Source organism: Orbicella faveolata, unplaced genomic scaffold (assembly GCF_042242905.1).
Source record: "Orbicella faveolata isolate gen_17 unplaced genomic scaffold, um_ofav_v1 contig_25, whole genome shotgun sequence".
Taxonomy (NCBI): domain Eukaryota; kingdom Metazoa; phylum Cnidaria; class Anthozoa; order Scleractinia; family Merulinidae; genus Orbicella; species Orbicella faveolata.
Window position 1 is genome coordinate 29,532,501 of NW_028301553.1, and position 26,151 is coordinate 29,558,651.

General features: G+C 39.6%; 2 protein-coding genes and 1 long non-coding RNA gene across 3 annotated transcripts in view; all 3 read right to left on the reverse strand.

Annotated features, from left to right (window-relative positions):
• Positions 1-1,901, reverse strand: part of LOC149109811 (angiotensin-converting enzyme-like) — a 49,076-nt gene extending 47,175 nt beyond the window's left edge. Inside the window, exon 1 of the mRNA XM_089293177.1 lies at positions 1,636-1,901. Coding sequence (XP_089149303.1) covers positions 1,636-1,814 — 179 coding nt within the window. The 5' untranslated portion in view covers positions 1,815-1,901. The remainder of the gene's footprint in view (positions 1-1,635) is intronic.
• Positions 1,902-3,816: 1,915 nt separating this feature from the next.
• Positions 3,817-17,090, reverse strand: LOC149109817 (uncharacterized). Its single transcript, XM_089293183.1, has 6 exons — positions 16,968-17,090; positions 13,257-13,348; positions 11,054-11,810; positions 8,047-8,070; positions 5,258-7,466; positions 3,817-5,006 (listed from the first exon to the last, which is right to left on the reverse strand). Exons 3-6 carry the CDS (start codon positions 11,796-11,798, stop codon positions 4,052-4,054), a joined length of 3,933 nt encoding a protein of 1,310 aa, XP_089149309.1. The 5' UTR covers positions 11,799-11,810; positions 13,257-13,348; positions 16,968-17,090; the 3' UTR covers positions 3,817-4,051.
• A 7,270-nt stretch (positions 17,091-24,360) lies between these two features.
• LOC149109818 (uncharacterized) lies at positions 24,361-25,293 on the reverse strand. Its single transcript, XR_016208256.1, has 3 exons — positions 25,247-25,293; positions 24,786-24,923; positions 24,361-24,405 (listed from the first exon to the last, which is right to left on the reverse strand). It is a non-coding gene; the product is annotated as an uncharacterized LOC149109818 (long non-coding RNA).
• Positions 25,294-26,151: the final 858 nt, after the last annotated feature.

Here is a 26,151-nt window from a genome sequence, read left to right on the forward strand (position 1 = left end):
AGCCACGCAGGCCACCATGGGTAGAGAATACGATTAATCTGAACGAAAAAGCGAGGTGTTTATTCCACTTCATATTTTTTAAAGCAAAGAAATACAGTCGAACCTCCCGTAAACGACCACCCAAAATGACAAGCCTAGGTGGTTGCTTACGAGAGCCTCGGCCATATTGAATCGAAATTTTTCCTCATTAGAATGTGGTAACTGCAGAGATTTACCCCTTGTGCCAATGCCGATGCAATGTTTTGTTCATGTAAAAGTCAATTTCGAGAAAAAAATCCGGTTCCTCGATTGAGAAATTTCCGTCTCTTGCGCTACTCAGGGATAAGAGGAAGTTACAAGACCTTAACATCTAAATTCCTGTCTATTATCTGTCAAGTAGTCGCTTACGGGAGGTTACAAACAAGAGAAAATTGCAAACTTTTAGCTCTAAAAGTGGTCGCGGTCGCTTACGAGAGATGGACCCTTACAAGAGGCCCCAAGTAGAGTGATTTGACCGGGAAACTTTTGGTATTTTAAAAAAACTGATCGCTTAGGAGAGGACTGGAACGAGTCAAGTGACTCCATCAGTAGTAGTGTCGCCTCCGTCGTCCCATCCAGGAACGACGTATCCGATCTCTTTTCGCTGCTCCACCATCCACTTACGAGGTGGTTCGAAATATTCATTCAGCGCTTCAACATCCAGCGTTTTCACTTCCGATCAGCTTCTTCAGGGCTTCTGGCCAAGGTTTGCTTTTGCCCATCTTCAGCAGATCGCTAAAAGGCCGACAAATGGAAAAGGATTGCACCATGAACAGTGAATCAGTACTACACTAGTACAGTTTTCCAGACGCGACGAGTGAAAGATCTTTGCTCTTCACGCCTAAGAAATAGAAATGATGCCCGCATTTGACACATTTCCCAGCGCTCAACTCACATAGCCTGTGATGCAGGGGAAAACAGGGAAGAGGTAAAGAGCCAAAAAAGTCCCCCTCCATCTATCCACGCTTTGCTTCCCCCACCCCCGTTTAATGCGTGCTACGCAGGCTCGACTCACACAATTCTTTCTGTTTTCCTTTCTGCGAAGACTTTGGCGGTCATTACTGTATTAAAAGGCTCCAACGCGCTATTCAATGCTCCTTAAACAGTTTTTCTCCCCACAAAAAGAGACTTAAGTTATCTGTTGAAAAACAATACATTGTTCCCTGGCTCTACTAACAAACTTACCCGATCATCTTTCCTGCCTTCTTTGACTTTGACTAGTAGATGGAACAGGTATGTAAAGGTCCTTTAAAACCAGCTACTTCACAAGCGGCCTTGTGCAACTGGAACTGTAGCATGTTAGCCATGAAATACCTGGGCAAGAAAAACAAGAAGCTACAAGAGGTCATTCTCCAGTCTGTCACGCAAGAAACGCAAGCGAAAGCACGAACCCCTCCCACGCCCAAAATGATTATTGCTCTCAATGTAGGGGTGTTTACCATCACGAGTCAAGCCGTACTTCATTAGTATTTAATTAGGTTAGGAAGGCACAGCGACCAAATTTCTCTGCTCCGGATTGGTTTTGAACATTGGCCAGCGTAGTTCAGAATTTCATCAAATCTAAAGAGAGGCGATATGTTGATCATAATTGTAAGTTATAACGATTGAAATTCAAACCTGATGTAGGGTGTGTTAGCAGGAATGTGGTGCTTGCATCCGGGGTCAAAGTCCTTTTCGGACCGTTCCACAGGTGGTTTTATTCCCTGGTACTTAGTCCTCAGTTTCCACCACTCGGCATTGTAGTTCACGTCAGTGATGGCTCCACTAAACACCTTCCATCGCCATTGATCGATCATGTACCCGAACGATAGAAAGCAATTTTACGCAGCGCCATTTTTATTAGGGCGTTTATGTCTGATTCTGAGAAAGAGGAAAACAAAAAAAAAAAAAGCCAGCAAAGAATATCAAAAACATTGCAGTTCGAATTTCTTACATTACTTGAAAAAACTTTTAGACCCTTATTTCGGACAAATTTCGGAGAAAAATTTCGGACACTTTGCTGAGTTGGAAGGTAAAACAAACCGAATTGTTCCCACAAAAATTTCAGACAAAGTCAGAAAGCTTGGCAGGTTTCTCTAAAGTGCTACTGAAAACAACAACAACAAAAAAAAACACGGTTGAAGTCTGTCGGATCGCGCTCTTGCTGGTTTGAATAGGGTTAACGCGCTCCACTAAAACTTAACTCGTCTTACTTCCCCTAATTTAAATGCACATCTTTTTCTTCAGCCTGTGGTTGTGGCATGTTCGTGCGCACTAAGTTTTAAATTAATGAAAAAAATAATATGTCCCGCGATAAGTTTGATCAATAAGTTTTAGGTTAGCCTGCTCAAAACAGTCGGTTTACCCGAAATTAGCGCGTCAAACAAGCTGTATTCTAGCTAGCCTACCACTTAGACGCTCGTCACGCAATCTTTCTTCCCTAAATGCGTAACGAACCATGAAAACGTCTGTTTAGGAGGCCACATTCTAATTTGAACGCAGCCGGCTCTCGTGCAGGTATTTTTTTCTGTGTTTATTGACGAAATACCTGACATCATCCTGTCTGGCAACCGAACCTTCCTTATGTACACTCTTTTGAGTGTATATGACTGACGATGAAGATAGGTCACTTAAACCTGTTGTAGACCTCTTCTAGGTTCTTAGTTAGGGGCGGAGGGTGAAAGAACGGGAGAAAAACGAACGTGGCGAGCGAGGGGGAAAAACAGGACCCTCCTCGTAATATCTCTTTGCTCCTGCTCTTTTTGTTCTGTTAGCCCTACTAACCGAGAGCTTGTAAGGTAAGATCTCTTTAGTCTTCCATACTAAAGGGCAGAAAGCTCTGGGATCGACCGAGAATGACAACTGTTTTGTTCAAGTGGCTGGCTGTAAATTGTAATCGCTAATAAGAAGCTAACGATCGAAATATCAGCTTCAGAAACTCGCTACGGCGGTTAATTTCAAGTTGATAAATAACTAAGAGATAGCTCAGTGTTTCATTTGCCCGCCGGTCGACGAAAGGAAACACTTTCTTTAAAAACTATTTACTTTGCCGTGATATTCGGCAAGCCGTAACTGTGCATGACGTTAGTAAGAAAACGCCCAAAGGAGGGCGGGAAGAAGGAGCTCTCATGTAAAAACGACTGGGGCACTTGTCGTACCTTTTAAAGGTTGACAAAGCGGGAGAATTTGGGGTACATTTTAGGGTATTGAGCCAAAAAGAGCTGATATGGGGCAAGATATTGATTTAGAATAGGTTCCTCTTAGGGTTGAAAACAATTTAAGCCACGTCCAAAAACAGGATCTTCGTAACTCTTCGGGGCTCTTTCGAAATTTCCGACGAACACCCTTGCCCTTTTAATGTGGGAGTCCCCCACCACCGTGGTAAGTGCAACAAAACATACAGAAACAAACCATAATACAAGGCAACTTTAAAACGCAAGGCTCCTTTTACCGACCGTCAAGGGAAAGGGGAAAATGAAGTAACTGTAAAGCACTGCTACCAAGGGGCGCCCATCGTACGTTGCTGGGGTTTCCCTGGGGTTAATTTCACATTTTCTCAATTGCTACATAACATGGTATCTCTTGGGGTTCGTTTTCAACGCGAGCCGCAAATAACCAGGAGCAAGTCGACTTTTTGGCGGGAAATACCCCTACACGCGGCCAACGTTTAATTTCGCGGACAACCACGCGCGTGTCGAGTATGACTCGCAATTCACGAGTGACGGGAAAGAACGTGTAACATCTTCGCGTCCTCGTGGAACCCCAAATACACAAGCATCTCCTCCCCTCGGATAAACGGCAAAGCCAAAAATGACGATCTCTACACAATCTAAACGTTTATTTACAAAAACTTAACAAAAATGTTGCCCTTTTCCTGCTTTACACTTCAGGAATTACAGCGAGTTTTCTTATTTACAACCTTCATATCACTCTAATCTATTTACACAAACTTTAGCTTTCTGTCAAAAAAAATTAGTTTCCTTAACTCAGAAAATTGACAATGTGTACACGAGAATTCTACATATTGATATTTCTCATGCTTTCTTGTAGCTTGTTATATTTTAAGTTCAAAACCTGGCCTGTGGTGTTTAACAAGATTTCTGAGAGATTGCTTGCTTTCCTCACGTATACCATAATTCAAACTCAGGTCTAGTACGACTAGTTTGCAGTGGTCATGCTGTACTGCTTCACACAGACTGTTAACACCGGTAGCAGTGATCTGATTACGACTCAGATCTAGTGTTGTTACTTTACAGCTTGGATGCGTTAAGGCGTCACACAGACTGGTAACACCGGTATCGGTGATCTGATTATCACCCAGATCTAGTGTGGTTACTTTACAGCTTGGATGCGTTAAGGCGTCACACAGACCGGTAACACCGGTATCGGTGATCTGATTATCACTCAGATCTAGTGTGGTTACTTTACAGCTTGGATGCGTTAAGGCGTCACACAGACTGGTCACACCGGTATTGGTGATCTGATTACCACTCAGATATAGTGTGGTTACTTTACAGCTTGGATGCGTTAAGGTGTCACACAGACTGGTAACACCGGTATCGGTGATCCGATTATCACTCAGATATAGTGTGGTTACTTTACAGCTTGGATGCGTTAAGGCGTCACACAGACTGGTAACACCGGTATCAGTGATGTGAGTATCACCCAGATCTAGTGTGGTTACTTTACAGCTTGGATGCGTTAAGGCGTCACACAGACTGGTAACACCAGTATCGGTGATCTGATTACCACTCAGATATAGTGTGGTTACTTTACAGCTTGGATGCGTTAAGGCGTCACACAGACTGGTAACACCAGTATCGGTGATCTGACTACGACTCAGATCTAGTGTTGTTACTTTACAGCTTGGATGCGTTAAGGCGTCACACAGACTGGTAACACCGGTATCGGTGATCTGATTACCACTCAGATCTAGTGTGGTTACTTTACAGCTTGGATACGTTAAGGCGTCACACAGACTGGTAACACCGGTATCGGTGATCTGATTACCACTCAGATCTAGTGTGGTTACTTTACAGCTTGGATGCGTTAAGACGTCACACAGACAGTATCGGTGATCTGACTACGACTCAGATATAGTGTTGTTACTTTACAGCTTGGATGCGTTAAGGCGTCACACAGACTGGTAACACCGGTATTGGTGATCTGATTAGCCATCAGATCTAGTGTGGTTACTTTACAGCTTGGATGCGTTGGGGCGTCACATAGTCTGATAGCACCGGTATCGGTGATCTGATTAAAACTCAGATCTAGTGTGGTTACTTTACAGCTTGGATGCGTTAAGGCGTCACACAGACTGGTAACACCAGTATCGGTGATCTGATTACCACTCAGATGTAGTATGGTTACTTTACAGCTGGGATGCGTTAAGGCGTCACACAGACTGGTAACACCGGTATCGGTGATCTGATTACCTCTCAGATCTAGTGTGGTTACTTTACAGCTGGGATGCGTTAAGGCGTCACACAGACTGGTAACACCGGTATCGGTGATCTGATTATCATACAGATATAGTGTGGTTACTTTACAGCTTCGATGCGTTAAGGCGTCACTCAGACTGGTAACACCAGTATCGGTGACACCACTCCTCATCATACTTAGTAGTGTCAATTTACGACATACTAATCCACTAATGCAATCAACATGTTGGTCAGTCAATCGACAACGGACAAAATTTAGCTCGGTAACGGGACAGTGTTCTTTCTCCAGTGATTTACAGATATCTTTTATTCCAGACAGTGTTGGAGATGAGCCTGTTATCTGCAACAAGTTAACAGTAAAGGACTGTTTAGATCTTTGATGTTGTGCTGTAGTAGCTTCCTCTTCATTCAATGCACTAAAGACATCTAGCAAATATGATATTGCGATACAGTCCACATCATTTAAAACCGAAAAAGCCAATTTGTCAGACTGAAAATAGAGATGGGGATGATTCCTAACGACATTTTTAGCAAATTCTTTGTCTTGATATTCACTGAGGCACTTTGCTCTCAGCAGGCAGTAACTCACGCGTGAAGATGGAATACTTTCTAGCAATTTTTCCATTAGTTCACCATTCTTTTTCTTCGACAAAATACCAGCCATGAACTGTAGAACCATTTCGGAAACATCGTTTGGAATTACATTTGACATTACAAACCAGCGAGCAGCCAAATACTCTTGAATTGTCAAATGAGTAAAACTTAAGTATTTCGTGGTTTCACGCAAAGATTTCCTGAAAGGCGGACCACAGTGGAGAAGACCGCTTTCTTTCAACTTTTCGATTTCTTCGACACGAAACTTTCCTTCCATCTCTCTTTCTTCAAAAATTGGCTTTCTCTGCAAAAGCAGTTCAGCTGCTAACTGTGATAATTTATCCAACGTGCTTTCCACTGGATGTGAAGCATTGAATTTCTCAGGAATTTCTTTCTTCCTATACCCTGACGCGGCATTATGCTTTAGTTCAAAAATGTTGACAGCTTCAGAATAAATGTCAGTTGTTGAAACAGGGAGATCATCAGTGCTGCTTGATGTTTGAAGGGCATATTCCATACAGAAACACATCAGAAAGCACAGCATAGGGATGTGAGCGAAGCTAACAAGATTCTCATTCTTCATGACATGATCGAGAACGGCGTTCTTCATGGTGTTGTTTTCCCTGAAATAATTCTTAATGAACTCTTCAACCTGTTGTGGAGAAAACCCTGCAATTTCCACGTACCGGTCAAAGGGAATTCCTCCCATCTTATCAGATTCATCAGGCCTTGATGTGATCATAACAACAGAGTCTCTTAACAGTTTTCCTTTCACGAGTTTGGTACACAGTGCGGCGACAGGCATTTTCTCTTTAGCACTATTTTGGTACCTTTTTTCCAATTCACTAATGATGTAATCTTGTTGTGAATACTCGTCATACCCATCAATAATGATCAAAACCTCTTCAGGGTGATTCACAATGTATTCAAACAACGAGTCATCAATGTTTGAGCTATCATCCAATACCGTAGAGCAGTTTAAGAGTTCTTGCAAAGACAACTGGTCAGTTTCAAGGAGATTCAGTTGACGGAATGTCAACAAGTACACAAATTTAAAATGGGATTGTGACTGAAATAGCTTATCGTCAGCCCAATCTCTCACGAGCTTTTGACAAAACAGAGTCTTTCCAATCCCTGCTTTCCCAGTAAGAAGAATACGTTTTGGGCTGCGTTCATCATTGGTAGTGTCAATGAATATTTCTTTACAGTGTTCTACTCGAGTACCACTCACTTGCCCAAAATAATGCAGCTGGTCACTTCTTGTTGATCCCATGTCTTCCTTATTGAGGGCCTTTCTACCATGTTGTATGAGAACATTCGTAAATATGTCATCAGTTCTCACATTAGAAATGGTTGCAGAGGCGATTAGTTTGGGCTGGAACTCTGTTTGACTTTTTACAGATGTTTTCAAAGCTCTTGTGTAAGCACTCACAGCTATATTTTAAAATAAAATGACATCATGAACAAGTAATTCAAGAATTAATTCAGACTTTAAAACTAGACTTAAAGTCTTCAGCTATTGTGACAAACATTGTAAGAGCAAGCTCAAAGCTCAAAGATGAAAAGCTTCAGTTAATCCTAAACCCATTTCTCATCAATTTATAATTATTTATATAAACTAGCTGACATTCTATGCCCTTACTGATCGTTATATAAAAAGATTTCAGTTAAAGGGTGTCATTTTTCCCCTTAATTTTTGTGTCACAAACCGAAGAATATTGCCAAATTATGATGTCAATGTTTGGAGAATTTTCTTCTGTTTTGCCCTTCCTTTAATCAATGATCTAGTATATGTGCAAATCGAATTTTATAATTCACGTTCATATCTGTCAAAATATTGTTTTTCCGTGAGTTGACATACCAGTCTAGCCTAACCATCCGTCAGTTGATAATAACAATAATAAGCACTTTATTTATACTGCAAAAAATAGATCAGCTGAATTTAAATATAAACCCAGCTGGTATAAACCTGGTAGAGACGACGTTTCAATTATTTCAACTATTTAATTCTTACCTGGAGTCTGTGATCCATTTGCATCTACAACAAATAATCAAACCAAACAGTTATTAATAATAATTATCAAATAGTAGCCTGTCTAAATAATCAGTTACCGGGATAAACTACCTCTTACTAATCGAGCATGAGGGCTGTGCTGGGTAATAATAGCCCAAGATTTTACGAAAACGACCAACGGCCACCATTCCCTGATCAGTCAGGGCTCGAGACTAACGGTACCCAACTAGCAACAGACTAGTAAAAATTCCATTTTGGTTAGTGGTTTTTGCGCTTCACTAGCCATTTTGGCTTGTAAAAGTGAAAATTGGTGAGTAGTGGAGCCCCAGAGGAAACCAAACCTAACTGGAAATATAGAGAATGACGGGATCGAAAATCCTGAAACTTTGCCTGAAGAACGCTGTTAGGGAACTACTTTGGAAAGTATTATTCCGATTTCCTTAGAATTTTAAGTCTTCGGGAAATTCGCAAAAAAAAAACGAAAATACAGCTTTTTGCCTTACAAATATGCAAAAAATATCTGGAAAATTGACAAAGTTCTCGGTATTCGCATTGAAACAGTTTACAAAACTAGAACACGGGGTAAACTTAGCACAAGAGCTTTACCTTTATTCTATCTAACAATAGGAAGTTTTAAATTTGTCAAGCATTTTGAAGGATTCCGTCAACCGTCGAAGAATTGCCTTTTCAAGTCGCTATGAATACGGCAAAAAATGCGTAGTTTTACGGGCTTAAAACACATCTTGGTATGTCCGATATGGAACCAAAGCAAGTACCGTGCAAAAGTGTGTTGTTTCTATTATAATAATATGGAAAAAAGTTCTGGGCAATTAAGGTCCACTCAGGTAAAATGCAAAAGTTCGCGACAGTCTCTTCTCAAATTTGCATAATGCGGTATGTTCAAAGAACTCTATTGTTGAGCACTCTAGTCTGTTTTAAAAACATTTGTAATAATAATAATAATAATTGTCGCGGCTAATCGCCGTCGCAAAGTACAGCAACGAGGCAGCTCAACAAGGTCGAACCGAAAGCATACATTGGCGCCTCTGGCAGCCGCTATACGGTCCATGTGTGACCTTGGAGCACAGCTTACAGCCAGCTGGAATCAGCTGTATGTTGGTTTTTGCTGAGGGGGGAAAACCGGAGAACCCGAAGAAAAACCCTCGAAGCAGAGAAGAGAACCAACACAAACTCAACCCACTTATGGCGTCGGGTCCGGGAATCGAACCCGGGCCACACTGGTGGGAGGCGAGTGCTCTCACCACTGCGCCATCCCTGCTCCCCCGCGGGCCATGCTTTGTGGGAAATCATACAAAAATAGAGTTGATCCATGTCGTTATTACAACATCGTTTCATTATTTCACGCAAGGTACATAAAACTATAGAAAAAGCCCAAAATATAAGTTCAAAGTTACATAGATTAAACACGCTACATGAATTACGTGACTGGGGTCACGTAATATATATTTTCAGTTAGCTCCAATTGGAATTCCTTGATTACTGAGGTTTAGACACTTGCTTATAACAGAAACATATAGTGGTTAGTCTTTCCCCTCTATACACAATCGATTAGTCTGCAACTATTCAAAAGGAGACTGGTCTTTTAAAGTATTTTTTTTAGTATGTGTCTCGATTTCGAAACATCTGATGAAACATCTGAATGATCGAATGGATAAGGATTTAATTAAATGCACTAAATGAAACGAAGAGGTTTTATTAACGTGATCCAGCTAAACCAAGGAAGCAAGTTTTACTGAAAAATAAAGCAAGACTGTTTGATGTCTATCCCGCGATCTGACCTCGGTTGGAATTCGGCCTAGTCCAAACGTCGTGCGTCTGCCGTGCCGACCTCACATAAATTTTGCCCGACAGTGGCATGACAAGAAGCTACAAAAGATTCAAACGTCGAATTTAATTCAGTCGCGCAGACCTTTTTAAATGCTAGAAAGCGACTGCAGCTGATGCAGCAGGATATGAATAAGCTTTCTCAACACTCGAAAGTCCGCAATATTGCGCAACACTCGAAAGAAAGCACATCAACGAACACGAACATGACGTCATTCGCCCCTAAAGATTTTTTTTGGGGGGGGGGGGGGGGGGGGCAAATTGGTGTCCCCAGATAGATACATTCACAGATCTCAAATTTTTGTGTATTACGCGATTAGAACTGCGTGCTGTCGAACGCAATTAGATTATGAGCTCGAGATTTATATGAGGTGATAGTTGATGAGGCCCAAGGCCAAATCACCTGTCATCAAACTATTTAAACAATAGAGTGTTTCTGTGAAGGAACTATCGGCTGATAACTGATTGCCCTGCGGAAGTCTGATGTTCTTAACACAAATATTTGCCCATATCAGACCGATAGTTCCGAGACAAAAACAATCTATTGTCTTTATTGATGAACACTAAATTTTCTTCCGTGCGCCAGTTCAAAAATTACATTGAATTATCTTAAACTTTTTTAGATGAAAGCCGTGGAAGCCAAATGTAAAATTTGACAAAGAAAACAAACAAAAACCCTGTTAATACAAATTCAATTGTTTATTTTCTATAATCCCGCTTGTTTAAAGAAATATTTTCACGGACGAATACTATCCATCCGGGTATTTTCCTCGGACGGGCACCATGGGCTAATAGTGTCTCTCCGCGGATGAACACTTTCGCATCACGTGATCAATTTAAACCAATAAGAATCGGAGAAAATTTAGTGGTGAACTATAACACCTCATAGAAATCTCGAGCTCATAATCTAATTGTTTTAGTAGAATTCAAGAAACTGCCAATGTTCTTCTTTTAGTCTTCTCAGCGATTTAATTATCCATTCACATCTAAACTTTCCTCAAAATCTTCGCAAAAAAAGAAAACAGCGTTGCATTTCGTAGACGACCAACAGCCACTGCAGTCTAATGGCTGATAGTGTATGAGTAGCTCAACCAATCAGATTACAGCATTTACATTAGTAGACTAGCAGAATTCTACTAATATTCAATATTCTTAGTCTCACCTGATGAAATATTTCCTGTAGCCAACAAGTTTTCCATGTCAAGGTTGTTGGTCACTTCAAGGACATTTCCAAGTAACATTTCCTGAAATGGCTTCCTCGTTAATGTCAGTTGAAGAAGCTCAGATATACCAAGTATCATAACTAAAGCTTCAATGACAAGGATAACAATGTTGAGATTTGATTTCTCCTTGTAATGAAGATCATTGCATTGCATTGTACTTTCCGTCTGGTTGACTGAAATTGCTGTCTTGTTTGTCTGAGGGGTGTGTGGGTTGCACTCAAACACTGAAGGCAAATCAAGGGTCTGAGAACTGCAAAAGACAGCTATCATTCCACTGAGGAACACAAGTCGGAAGACCACATGAATATTGTACATACAGTGCAACTTTCCCCACTGAGCTTGTCTTTGGTTCGGCTGGGCTTCTTGATCTCTTTTGATCTGTCGTATTGTCACAGCACTGTAATGCACGAAGCAAATCCAGCAAACACATAAAACGCCATAAATAATCGCAACAACATTCCGAGGTATTAGCCAAGGACTCATAGTAGAGGTGTACTCGTCATAGCAGAGTTGTCTGGTAAAATCATCGGGCTTAGGAGAACAGTTGAACGTCAGTCTATCATTAGCATGATAGAATTGTAGAGCGCCCAATACTCCACCGAAGACGAGGAAAACCACAAGGAACTGAACAGCTCCAAGGATGGTTTGTGAAGTGAGTGCTAGTTTGAACAAACTAGTATCCATTGTGAAAAGTATCTGCAAAGGACAAAATGATGACAATATGAGTTAAAATGCTATTTGAATAAAACAATTAATTAAAATTACTCCCAGAAAATTATAACCATATTATTTCCTATCTTCAACAAGGAGATTATCGAAAGCTTTAATAAAAAATTATTTCTTTTAAATTGATCTGCTGTTAAGTATAAAAAAATCATGAGCATTTTTTGGTTTGCTCTGCCTTCTTTTATTAGCGTGCCCGTTTTCCATGTCACGTAAGGCATGGATTACACGCCACCCGTGCGCTAGGATTAAAATTGATGAAGTCAACTATGCCACTGCAGTGTGACTGAAATAAAAGCAAAATTTTCCTACTGTGACCAAATCAAGTTTAATGCGATTCAAGAGTGTAAAATTATCATCTCTGAAAAATGTGTGGCAATCCTTAGTTACTTTCAGATTCCAAGAGCCCTTGCTCAGATCTTCTTTTTCCACATGCATGTTCCCAATAGACTATTTTCATATTCTCGTTATTGGCCTGAAACAAGCTTGCAACTGAGGCTAATGCAGAAAGTCTTTTCAAGTGCAAATGACATTATCCTTTGTAATGATATTCACCCTGACTGAACCTCCATTACAAGCTAGTTTCAATTCAATGCTGGGAAAACGAAAATGGTCTACCAGGGAAAAGATCTTTGTATTTAATAAGTATCCCCACAAATAATATTACTGTGTCATAGTCAATTGCATGTATGAATTACACTGAGACATGTATTAACTGTAAGCACAATAATACACCCTGACAGTATAATTTAAGTTTATCTTTAAGTTGTTCTTAATTTCATACTAATTTCAGTTGCAAGCTGCCGATATGTTTTTCTCAATTTCTCGTTTTCTTAAAAAGCACACCCTATTTTGTTAGTTAGTTGTACATATATATGTTGTTGTCAACAACAACAACAACAACAATGACAAAAACAATGACAACAACAATAATCTTTATTTTCTTTCACTGTAAAATTACATAACATAAAATTACTTTATATCAAATACAACAGTCTAAAACATTACACCATCAATAACCAATCTGATTTTCTTTTTTTCTATTTGAGAAATAAAGTGTTGTTGTTGTTGTTGTTGTTGTTGTTGTTGTTTGCCTCGTTTCTTCTAAATAATCAAATGTAAGTTTTGGCTCAATTTGTGATCTGGAAGTCCAGACCTGAAAAACCCTAATGCCTGGAATTCCAGGCCAATGAACCCTCCCACGTCTTTGGAATTCCAGTCTATGGGCCCCCACCCCCTCACACTTTTTGCTGTATATAATTCGTGTCTTTTTGATCATTTGTTAACTTAAGGGCTGTGGGTTGGCAGTTGAAAACTCATTTTAACCTAAATTTTCAACCAGAAAAGTTTTAATAGTTTTAAAATACTGATATATATAGGCTTGAGGTTAAATCATTGTCTAATGACAATAGCATTTACCTTGTACAGTATTTCCTGTCTCTTTATCCTTAGGCTTTAAGATCAATATGGGGTAATCTCGAAATAACCAGGTTGATAATGAGAATACAGTCCTGCCAATGAAAAATGACATTATTAATATCAATATTGTGTAAGACAAATTAAATCCTCAGGACTCAAAAAAATTGAATTCCAGCATGATTCCAGCTTGTCCTTGGGACCAGTAGCTCTAAAATTTTGCTTGCCCTGGGCAAGTGTTCATTTGCTCTTTTAATGACTTAGTTGCCAGACAACTTGCTGATGACTTAGGTACATTGTACTTGCCCGGAAGGAGAATCTACTCGTCCCGGATGACTGGACAGCACTTTTTTAGAGCCCTGATACTGTGATCCAAATTGAATATTTTTCATCACAATTGCTGTGCATGGTGCAATTTAATTTACTGACTCTAGATGTGGTATATGGTGTACAGGAAATGATGTGGAAGGACTCAAAAGTACAATAGTGAGAGGTACATGTATAGTCTGCATTGGTTTCAAGTGCTCCATACCACCCTAAGGTTTCCAGGGCTACAAAAACCCTGTGAAAATCCACCTTGGCCTTCAGAAAAGTAGCTCTCAAATTGTGCCAGCCCTGGGCAAGTTTTCTTTTTACTTGTTTGACAAATGACTTGCCTCAGGGCACTATTGGGCAAGTGAGAATGAAAATGTACTTGCCCCACAGGAAATTCTACTTGTTCTAGACGGCACTTTTTTTGAGCCCTGGTTTCCACAGCACAAAGTGCCTAGGAGTACATACATACTTTATTTAATATACTTGTTTATTTCTACTACCCCTCAATGGGATGCTAGTCCTCTGCAGGGTTTACAAAAGTGATGGAGACATAAATGACACACAATGCATGCAGAAGTGATGACGTTTAACAATGCCTTGGCTATCCTGGACATTGCAAAACAAACTAACAAAATAATGTACAGTAGAAGGTAAATAGAAGTAACTAATTGATACAAAATGTGTGTGGAGTGAGAAGAATTAGCGAGAGAGAACCATGGTGAAAAAATGGGTGGGAGAGCACAGAGTGGTGGGAGAAAGAAAAATCTTCCCTGTTATCTATAGATCAATGCAATAAAGTCTAAATTCTTGCCTTTCCTGTTTTCTAATTATCAGCCATGTAGCCATATTTGCTGCATTGCAGACCCATTCACTACTGCGCTTTAAAGTCACAACTATATTTAGAAGTCACGTGACCAGAACAAAAAACACAGTCATCTACATGTAAGGCTCAAATGTCACAGCTTACATTTCTTGGTACATGTAGTAGGGAGCTTAGGCAAACCACGATGGCAACAGCAACAAAAACACCACCAAACAAAAGGTTTAAATGTGCAAAACAATATCTTTGCATGTGCGTTATAAATATTTGTAAATTTTGTTGCTGTCCTCTACAAAACAACAACTTGAAACTACCGAGTTTTGGTAATTTTGAAAAAACGTGAGTCACAAGAGGTAACTTTTTGTATTTTCTTCTAAAATTGATTGCTGGTGTTACATCTTTAGTTTGAGTAGGGTTTTAGACCATGTGGCTTACTGACCAGTTCAAGGTCAATTATAAGTCCATTTTTTCCAGCTGTCGTCTTTGGCATTGCCGTCATACGTCCTGGTCATTGCTTAAGTTCCCCAATGTCAATAATTTAAGATGTCCCAATGCACCGTGAAATGGGAAGGTGATCAAAACTTGTCTTAGAGAGGATTTTATATAATAATTTCCAGTTTTTCATTTCCATATTCAGACACATTTTCTAAATAATAATTATCAATTCACCGATTCACAATTCTTTTATGACAACGATGCCCGCATGTAAGAACCTACATTTTTTTGAAGTCTGGCAAAATAGTTTCTTGTATATTTTTGCCATACCTACAATAGTTTGGCAATTTAGGCTATATAAGTAGGTTCTTAATTTCTATGAAGGAGATATTATAGTTGTTCAAGCCTGCAAATAACAGTCAGTCATTGGACAATTGTCCGGTATATTTGAGGTTTTGACAGGTGAATTAGCTTGGCCTGGTTGGACACTCTGCCCAGGCATTTCTGCTACACTGAAAAATATTTTAACTGGAAATTTGTGTCCGAATATAGAACAAGTTATTTTATTATACTGCCACACAATACTATGCAAAAAACTTGGTTATCAGTTTTGTTTTTATTCCATTTCTGAGAAAAAATTTTATCATGCACAATGCTTTGTCTCAAATGTCACATCCAATTGTAAACACACCACATCAGCATCACTATTTGCATTTTGTGGTGGCGTCGTGAAAGATCATGGAGCCCCATTTAGCCTGAATCGCGTTCCTCTGAAAAACTACTTAAATCTGAGGTCTTACGTTATTACTTGTTGTTTTTTATCTGAGAGTGTTGTGGAATCAATTTTCAGTTGTAAATTTGATCCGATTAAAATATTCTGCAAATCGCTTTCAAAAACTTTAAAACCTCTAAAACGTTAGCTGCACGTAATTTTAACAAAATGCTTAATAGCTGTAAAACAACATTTAATCTATTTCTCCCAGTTGCTCTAGGTTTTCCAACAGATCTCTGCCGACACACTAACAAGATGGAATAGTCCACCGTTACTATTTAGTTCTATCTAGAGTATCTGAGAATATTCACATTACACCAAGTTGAAATCGCGTTGTGATCGCACACTGTCATACACAAGGGAGTCAAAATCAATCATCAGCTCAACTACGTGTTGCTTTGGAATTTTTGTATCAAAACATTATTGTAATAAAACGAAAAAAACATGAACAAAAGACTTTCACAAATGATTATGCATGTTCCGTAGTGATACAAGTTTATTCGAACATTTACGCTTGTAGTATTACACATTCAGCACATTACACTGATTTAAGTGAGTTTGAATCAACAGTCAATCGTCAGTTAGACAGTGCGTATTGCCCTGGTTTATAAGCTGAGGATTTTTCCATTCGACGATGATTTTGAAACCAATATTAGATTGTTGTAACTTTGAAAAGACGCATGTTAACGCTGGGCAACTTTCTGTAATTAGCAGTGTTGTATAAACCTGATCTTCTGCCGATGTCATAGATTGTCATTGTTTTAAGCATTAAAGTACATCAAGAGACTGTGCCCTTTAGAAATCGTGACTAACAAATTATCTATCAACAATTGAAGCCAATTAATCAATTAATTTTGATGATCGATGAAAATGAATGCAAATTGATGAAAATCGATGACAATCGATAATCACACCAACCTGGACGATGGATTGCTCATCAATTATCAATATCAATCGATTAATTGGCATCGATTGCCATAGATTTTCATCGATTGTCATCGATTATCGATTTCATCGATTGGTTACGCCCTGATAGACTAATCATGGTGCGAATTCAATATGCTAACTTCGCTTGATCTCTCCTTATCTCAAATTCACCATTATAAAAATCGTATAGCATGACGAACGCCAACTCAATTCGTGAACTTTGTATTGTAAGTTCCTTGCTACAAGATGAAGCTGGAAAAGTTCTTAAAACATACATGGAAGAAGAAATCGTAGACATTGATAATTTATGCTTAGACTGCAGATTTTCATCCGCTCGCCGAAACACTGTTACTGGTCGAGTTTCTAGCGTTAATAACTTATACACCTTCGAAAAAACCAACAGAGATTAAAATTTGCAGACTAACAAACGTAGAATACTAATTACCTGACAGTGAAGTGCCTTCCTTTGGGAAATATAGAAGGGTTCAAGCTAGACGCTAGCTGCTTACTTCCGCCATACCTCGCTACCATCTACATCAACTCTGGAACTTAGTTCTCCCCGAAGAGAAAGACATTTTTACAAACTCGATCTGATTGGTTGAAAAACTAAACACAGACGGAAATTTGAGACGGTGACTATCCAAAACAAAACTCACGCTATCTCTGGGACTAATGACACTTATCGCTGATAACCAAGGCAAATGCTGTCCACCGTTTTTACTTGAGAGTCTTTGGAAGACGGCTTGTATCCCTCCTGGTAAGGGTTAGGATCCCGAGGTACTAGAAAGGGATTGGAATCCTACATGAAGTGGGAGAACAGAGAGCGCGGCGATTTTCTAACGCAACCGGGATTGGGAGGAATAGGGAAAATACTTTGTATTATTACGATTTATTTTACACTGGAAAAAACACAAAGAGGTTTGACTTGCCAAGGAAGGGATAGATAGATGCCGGCAGTAAAGATTACGGCAAGGGGAAAGTTTAAACACCCCTTGTCTGCGCTTATTATTAGGGGGGGGGGGGGGGGGGGGGGCGGGGGCGCGGTGTGGACACGTGTCGCAGGATCCAATGACGATCCGTTTCGTTGCAAGCTTTACTAGTCTTTTACTCGACTATAGATTACGAGTAGTCCCTCTTTCGCTTAGTCCGTCGAGCGAAACCGTAAATAAACCGTGGGGAAAATGGCCTAGTTTCGCGTGCTTCTCGTCCCCCGGGGTTCGCACGAACATTTTTTTCTCATCTTCCCCCCCCCCCCCCAAATGGAGCGAGCCCCGTATTTTGTCTGAGGACTTGAAATTTAAGGAACCCTCTTATTGTCTCTCTGCACCCATGTGTAAAAATAAGAACCGTCCGACCGTTAAAAAAGCTAATGAAATTTTAGGGAGTAACGCTGTGATAGACCAGCTTCCTGTCCAAGAGGTAATAATAAAGTTAGCTATTACAGCCCCTCCCTGGTTCGTACATCAATGTCTATTTTACAAGTCAGCTTTCATTATCGCTGTAACCTCTTGCTGGAGGCGAATTTAACGCTCGCTCTCAACTTCGTTCCCAGGGACTCTCATCTTCACACCCCCTGAAAATGAGAGACCCTGATAATGAGGTTGGGAAAAGGCCAGCCAGGAGCGATGACAGAGATGCCTGCATAGATTTGATTATTCACGTAAACCCATTGTCAGCCCCTCCTTCCACTCCATCTTTCCAGGATGCATTGGAAAAATGACTCGTTAACAATCACAAAATAGAATACAGCTAACTGAGGCAGTACCACTTGTATTTGTTTCCATTTATTTCACTGACCTTTCAGCTGCAACATTTTATGAGTTTCTGAACAAAGAATCTTAGTTACCAGTATGTTATTGGCCATGTAAAATTATGATTTGCTACTATCTGGTTAGCCTGCGAACGCAGACATATTTCCGGCTGTCGCTTGTCTCCACCGAAAAAAACATCTGCAAACCCAAGCCAGGAAATGATTTCTGTGATGTAGGAATTTTAAGCCAATCACAGTTTAGCTCAAGTAGCGCCAGAGCTACTGCACGAGGTATTTGCTGTGAGGAGCACATGGAATCTGATTGGCCAAGGAGAAACAAAAGTCATTACATCACAGAAATCCTTTCCTGGCTCGGGTTCGCAGACGTTGTTTTCGGCGGAAACAAGCGACAGCCGGAAAAACATCTGCGTTAGCAGGCTACTACCTGGTCTGGATTAGGAAAGACCTCATTCAAACTATTTTTCTGATTATAAATCATTTCTGTAAGAGTCTGCTTCCCAAAATCACTTAAGTATAATCATTTAAAGTCATCTCGATAGGGAAAAACTGCATTCAAATCTTATTTCAAAACACATTAACACTAACATATACAACTACAAAACTGTAGTTTTGTTTATGACCTCTAACCTTGGTTCCCACAACAGATTTAAATCCAAGGTGACATCATGTAACCATGCACGAAATATAACTTTTGATACCACATGCTAAACTAATAATCTTCATTTTTAATTCTACTTATCTATTTATTTATTGGTTTATTTCTGTCTTATTATTATTGTTTTTATCTGGTTATATTATCGTCAGTTGTTATTATTCTGTATCAAAATATATTTTTCGTGCATGGTTACATGAAGTCATCCCAAATTCCAATCTTTACTGGCAACCAACTGAAGAGGTCACAGACAGAATAAGTCTTGAAGTCGCACATACTGTGTAACTATGTATCGAAGGAAAATTCAAACAAAGCTTTTCCCAAATCAAGATGCTGTTAAGTAATCATACTTTTTAACTTTAACAAGTAGAACTTTGTGAAGGAGGCTATTGTGAATGGCTTCATATGCTCTTACAACAATACAATGCTTGGTTTAAGTGAGTGGCAGAAGCTTCCATAGAGGGGTGAAGCCAAATTTGTCTATGTTTTCTCCCTTAATGACTAGAGCAGGGTTTGAAGAAAGTGCTGTCCAGTTGTCCAGGACAAGTAGATTTTGCTACCAGGCAGGCTACTTTTCATTGTCACTTGCTCAATGGGCAAGGGCCCAGCCAAGTTGTCTTTCAACTAAATAAGAAAATAACTAAATCAAGACTTTCTCAGGGCGAGCAAAATTAGAGAACTGATTATATGAAGGGTAAGCTTAAATTTTGTTTTTTTTTTTCGAGTTTTGTAGAGGAGTATGTATATTTTAACAGACTTCCTGTTCTTCACCATTTTCAGTACTGTGTTCAAATTGTTAATTCTCCTTCACTGTCCTTCATTTCTCTAGACATCAGAGTTCTCAGACTTTGTTGGTACAGCAAGATGATATCTTCCAGTTGATGATTGCTGTAATTCTCATCACTAGTTCGACTGATAAGAGACTGGCACTGTAAGGAGAAACCAGTGGTTCATCACTTGGGCATCTCAGTCACATTTATCCAGCTGTATAAATGCCACATACTTAACAACCATTTTTTGAAAAAGAAGTACTTGTTCCTTCAATCACTGATCTCCATTGCTTTCCATTTGTAACAGTTTGGAAGTGATTACATTTACTGCATTTAGTGTTGGTGAGTTAGGAAAGAAGTCAATAAAGGCTTGGCCATCTTCTAAGGATTGTGTTAGACTGGGATCCAGTGGGATAGAACCTACCAAAAAGGAAAAAATTATTCTTTCAAGATCTGAAAGCAAGATATAGCTAGAAAACTCTCCTCTGTGGAAACTGACTGATTTCAATGTCAAATTGAACACATCACATCAGTAAGAATTTTCTGCAATTTGCAATGACCCCTAGACTAGATGTCATCACAACCAATCCGTTCTGCTATGTGATAAGCTTGACACAACAAAGAATTTGGTTGACATTCCTTAAACTTCCAGCAAACAAGACATTTGCATTTCCAGACAATATACTTCCCCGCTTGTCTTTGTTTTTGTTTTCGTAGCAATAAATGGTGAAAGGACCATTTTCCAAGAAACATGATCTAGATTGCCCCTAACCCCTCTATCCCCCTTCCTGTGTAGTCACGGAGTATTTTTACCTAAAAATGGAACATTACAGCTCTTTGCCAAGGCTTCACCTCCTCCTTTTAAAAACACATTTGGGCATTCCTAAAAGAAAGAAGAAGATGAAGGTACACTATAACAGTCAAAAATACAACAAGTCATATAGTGTATTATTTAAATATTTTTAATATCATATAAAGGAACGGTCTCCTCCATACATAATTCTTAATGGACTTGTCAGGCAATGTTTCCTTCCAGATACTCTAGGCGTGCAGCAAAAGGTCCTTAAAACCTTGACCCTATTTAAGGATAAAGCAAAAGACACTGATATCCTGTTTAAGGCCTGAACCGAGGAAAATGACATCCAATTCAAGGAAAAAACAAAAACTATCAATGGCACAAACAGGTCAACTGTATTTCACTTCTGTGACACTGGAAGTTTAAAAGCATCAAGCGAAGAAGTTACATTTTCCATTTAGCCGGGCATTTACCCACTGCAATGTTGGTGGACACAATTTAGGTAGGTACCCTGTCTAAGGACCACACAGTGAATGTAATTTATGTCAACAGGGGCAAAAATGATACTCTATTTAAGGATTGAGAACCTCAAAAACCATGCCCCATCCCATGACACAAACCTATATAGCCCATATAAGGGAGTACTGTACGGGTCCGCAAATGATCCCCAAATTGGACCGCAAATGATCCTGGACCGGAAATGATCCCCATATTGGACTGCAAATGATCCCGATCAAAAAATAAGGAATGGCATGGATGGTGGGATGGTGTAAATAGGGAATTGGCGTACATGAATACCGATGTTTTCATTAAAGCCATCTTATAATTATAATGGCTTACAACTTGCTTTTTTTCATACTTTCGACTAAATTTTGTTGCTAACTACGATGTTATGAATATCACCACTCAATCATCAAAACATGACTTGGCCTGCATTTCTTTGCAATTCTCAGTAAAATTATGATCAATGCAACATACGCTACATATCCTCCTTTGTTAAACATTGATAATTTGGTGTTATAGTTAAATCACATTTTATCAGCCATTAATGCCCCTCGTCTAAAGTTTTAAACTAAAATCTAACCATGAAGCAACTATTAATGAAGACGCTGCACCTGAGTAGACCTACAAGCATACAACGCCGGCTACAATGCTTCATTACTCTGTAAAACACCTAGTGGTCCCCGGGTAGTGGTCCCAGTGTGTAGCACTGGAAATTTGAACAAATTTGTTTTGTAATTTTTCCTTGGTCGTATTTTGGCTTTAATTCCTCGGAAATGACTACTTGAGAATTCTAAGAAGCCAAAATTCCAAGCTATAATTATGAACTTCAGCTGCATGACCAAGCAAGGCCAAGGCTTGCGCTTCGTTTGACAATTAGCTGTTTGATAGATGTTTGATACTATCGCCACCGGGATTTCAAGAATGTTTACAAGTATGTATTTTTCTAAGACTTCTAATTCAATAGATCGTCTTCACGTGACGTGTTTTTATCCTCATCAGGCATAAGAGGCAGTATACCTATATCTGTTTACAATTAGCGTGCTTCATTTGGAAACCAGAGCATTTTGAATTTCAGGGTTATGGAGGTTGCGTGACACAAGGCTACGATCAAGTTTGTTGAAAAATACATATTTATCTCATGATTTTGAGCCTTTTTAGAAGTTAGAGCATTAGAAAAAGGGCTTATGTTATTGCTTGTTTGTTTAGTACTGATAATCAGTCGCCTAGAAAGCCACAATAAGTTCCAGATTTTAAACTATATTCCAGCTGCCACATTGGTGTACCACAGATGTACACCAACATGGCGTTTTCTTACTGGGCAGTGTAAATTTCTGGGAAACATTTACAACGAATATCTGAAGTTTGGGGAAACGCACAGGCTTAAAACTTGGAGAAGTGCCTTATTTAGTTATCTTCTATAGCGTACATTACAATTTCTTAGCTTTTTCCATTGGCTGGTTTTCAATTTATTTTTTATTTTTTTATTGCGTGACAGCGAAAACGATCTGTACCCTTCGAAGAACAAAACAACCGTGGAATATTTTTTTGTAAAATGATAAAATATGTTTTTTAGTTCATTATTTTTGTACATGTTCTCACCTTCCTCTGATATAAATCCATGCCATTCCTTATTTTTTGATCGGGATCATTTGCGGTCCAATATGGGGATCATTTCTGGCCTGGGATCATTTGCGGTCCAATTTGGGGATCATTTGCGGTCCGGGATCATTTGCGGACCCGTACAGTACCCTCCCCCTTGGGCGTTTCCTCCAAAGAGCATCTGTATAGGAGGCTAACACTTACACTACAATGAGGTTAGACAAATCCACTTCTCCACCACTCCCAGGATTAGATTTTAGTTTTCTTGCACAACGTTAGTTTTCTTCTGATGTCAGACACTGCCACATCCTGAAGAACAACAGAAATGTTACTTAAAAATCCATCATAGTGCTAAGTATTACATAGTTCATTGTGGTACATTTGTAAATTTCTTGCAAAACTGTTTCTGTTATTAAGCAATTGAAGATAGAGAATTATCCCATACCAGGAACAACTACTGATATTCTTTCAGAACAAAGGGAAAAAAATGAGCGTTAAAATTTCGAAACTGGAGACCAATTTTGCTAATTAACTGACACTAAACTAATGTTAGGTTTTGGCCAAACAATGATTAGAGCCGATTTTACCTGAATTGATTGACTAAATTAAAAGGCTAAATGCCTAAGTGAAAGGCTGGCCTTTCTTCAATGCTGTTAGGACTAAATCAACAATGTATTAGTCAGGATACACAAATTCAGCAAACGTAAACTCTCATGAATCCAAATAAGGCTTATTAATTGACAGCAACTATAGAAGGTTTCTTATAAATTATAATTTATGCATACCTGAGGGGTAGCAACAAGAAGTTCTCAATCTCAACTGCAATGTAACAGATTTTCTACGACTGTAATGTGCTCATTAGATGTCTCTCAATTGACCAAAACCAACCTTAGGACAGAGCAATAACGATAAGATTACACTGCATACTGCAAAATGAATGTGCACTATTATATTATCAGCAAAGTTAAAAATAAAGAACTTATGTCTGCTCCGATCAAGGGGGGTCAACTCCAGTCTCCTAGTATGAAGTATTGTTACAGTATCTCTCTCTCAGTCTCCTTAATGGGGAGCTAGCCTATTGCTGGATACCTCCCAGGATAATCCCTGCAGTTTTGCAGTTCAGGATGCCAAACAACTTGTTGGTATTCATTTCTCCTCCTATATGATGAGAGGCATTGCAAGTCAAGTCTCTCACCTAAGAACGCAGTACAAAGACCCATGAACAGGCCTTGAATCCAGACCTATTGATCTAAAGTGTATGACAATAACCTCTGGGCCACTGTACCTCACACATCAGTACATCACAAGCCTCTGAAAATAACATTTTATTTTTTGTCTTACCTGGAGATGTATCAATAATCTGGCAATCCAGGTCACTGCAACACATATCCGATAGAAACTACCTGATCATTGCTAAAAAAAAAAAAGCATACCGGTAACTGTCATGTCAGAACACATGAAGTGATCAAAAAATAAGTCATCAAGTCATCAAGTTATCAACATCAAGTCAGTTTCTTGCTATCACACTGGAGATAAGGAATTCTTCTGTAATAAGCCACTAAAGTTCAAAGACACTCTTTGTCACTGTAATGCACATATCAAACACAAGTATGAGTGCTGTTACACAAAGTAAATTAAAGTTTCTGCATGATTAACTGAATGGCTCCCACGGAATGGCTTCAGAAGATGATCCTTTATATGGTGACTTACGCAGCAGGACACTGGTGTATATCTTTTCCCTCTACATTCATCATCACTTGGTCCATACAAGTCAACATCCAGTATGCCAACCTGGAAGATAAGGAGATAACACAAAGATTAGCCATTTATTGTGTAAAATCTTCAAGACAGCTCTTACCAGTGGCAGATCCACAGAATTTCACCGGGGTGACTCTGGGGTACAGCGGAGAAAGGCTGAGAAGGTGCTGGGGGGAAGGCAAAGTGATCGTAACTGAGTCTCACCAGTTCACACATCATGTCGCCAATACTGTAAATATTCTGATAACAAATCTCTCTCCCAAAAGTATAACACGAAAACAAGACCAATCCAAAACATAGAAAATCGATTAACCTCCCCAACCCCTCCCCCTGCGTATGAATCAATGACTTAATGTGGGCAAATGCAGAAATGTAAAACCATAAGTCAACGGAACGCAAAGATTTCAGCTTACCTTCTTTCCTTTGTTGTAAAGAGTCCATGCTATCTGTGTCGTAAACACTACTTTTACCAACTCCTCTTTCACCGGACAAAACAAGAATCACGTGCTTGATAGATTTTACCACTTCTTCAAGAGTTTGCTCCGACTGACCTACGAACAAAAACAAATTGTAACTCACTGAGAATTACAGTCAGCGCCTTTACTTTACTTGCCTAATAGAGCTCTAGAGAAAGAGGCCAGTTCCAACAATGTCGCTAGGCACGCAAACAACATTAAGTATTTGTCTTTAGCCTTCAGACAAGAAGGTAGTACCGTGACGGGCACATCTTCCAGCCCTTTTCCGTAGAGTTAGCTGGAAAAACAACATAAAATGACTTATACTTCGGCCTATTTTTACTTCAAAGAAAAAAGAATAAATACTCCCTTTGTGCAAACAGCGATTTTTATCACATTCGTTACAGGACAGCACTCACCGTCCGCCATCTTGAATTTGAGAAGGAAACTGCTGGTCTTCCTCTCGTGCAGTCGGCTCAAGAGGCGTGGAACCTGTTAGGTCATCTTCCGAGACACGGGCAGTTAGTCGACGCGATTACTTTCAGGCGAAAGTTTACATCAAGGAGTAAACTTTAGCCCGAAAATATTGGGTCGCCCGAAAATATTGCGTCGTCCCGACTAACTGCCCCTAGCCCAGGGCCTTCTAAGATGCTAAAAGGTTGGCTTAAAATGTCTAATCGCCCGCGAATAAGCTAAGGGCGGGAGATGACTGGCATTGCATTTCAGGCTCTTGAGTGTGTAAACCAAGAAGGTGGGAGATTTTCCGAACTAGTCGGAATTCTGAAGATATTCTCCACATGCCTCGAAAGAGCTCGGCTTGCCGAAATAGTGGATTTCCCAAGATGTTCGACACTGTTCGATTTTCCCAGCGGTTACCGACGATGTTTCATGTGCCGAATTATGTAGTCGAATTTCCGAAGATTGTTTTCTTTGGGAGTATTCGATTTTTCCGAATTGCTCGGATTTTTGCGGAGGTTACCGACCCGAAGGTTACCGAAGATGTTCTAATTGTCGAATTAGTCGGATTTCCAAATATTGGCTTTTCTTCGACGATGTTTGATTGGCCGAATTAGTCGGATTTCCAAATATTGGCTTTTCTTCGACGATGTTCGATTGGCCGAATTAGTCGGATTTCCGAAGAGGTTCAACAATGTTCGATTTTCTTGGAGGTTATCAGAGATTACTGAAGATGCTCTTTTCGCTCAACCAGAGGGATTTCCAAAGGTTAACTTCTTCGACAGTGCTCGATTTGCCGAATTAGTCGGATAACCGAAGATGGTCGACAACGCTCCATTTTTCTCGGAGGCTACCCAAGATGTCCAAA

Bases quoted from the DNA above. Each gene is read 5' to 3' on its own strand.
- LOC149109817 (XM_089293183.1), bottom strand. From the start codon at position 11,798: ATGGATACTAGTTTGTTCAAACTAGCACTCACTTCACAAACCATCCTT. The intron at 8,071-11,053 runs GTGAGACTAAGA...TATTTGTTGTAG, and splicing joins TACAGGAAATATTTCATCAG to ATGCAAATGGATCACAGACT. The intron at 5,007-5,257 runs TAATCAGATCAC...AGATCTGAGTGG, and splicing joins ACCACACTAGATCTGAGTTT to TAATCAGATCACCGATACCG.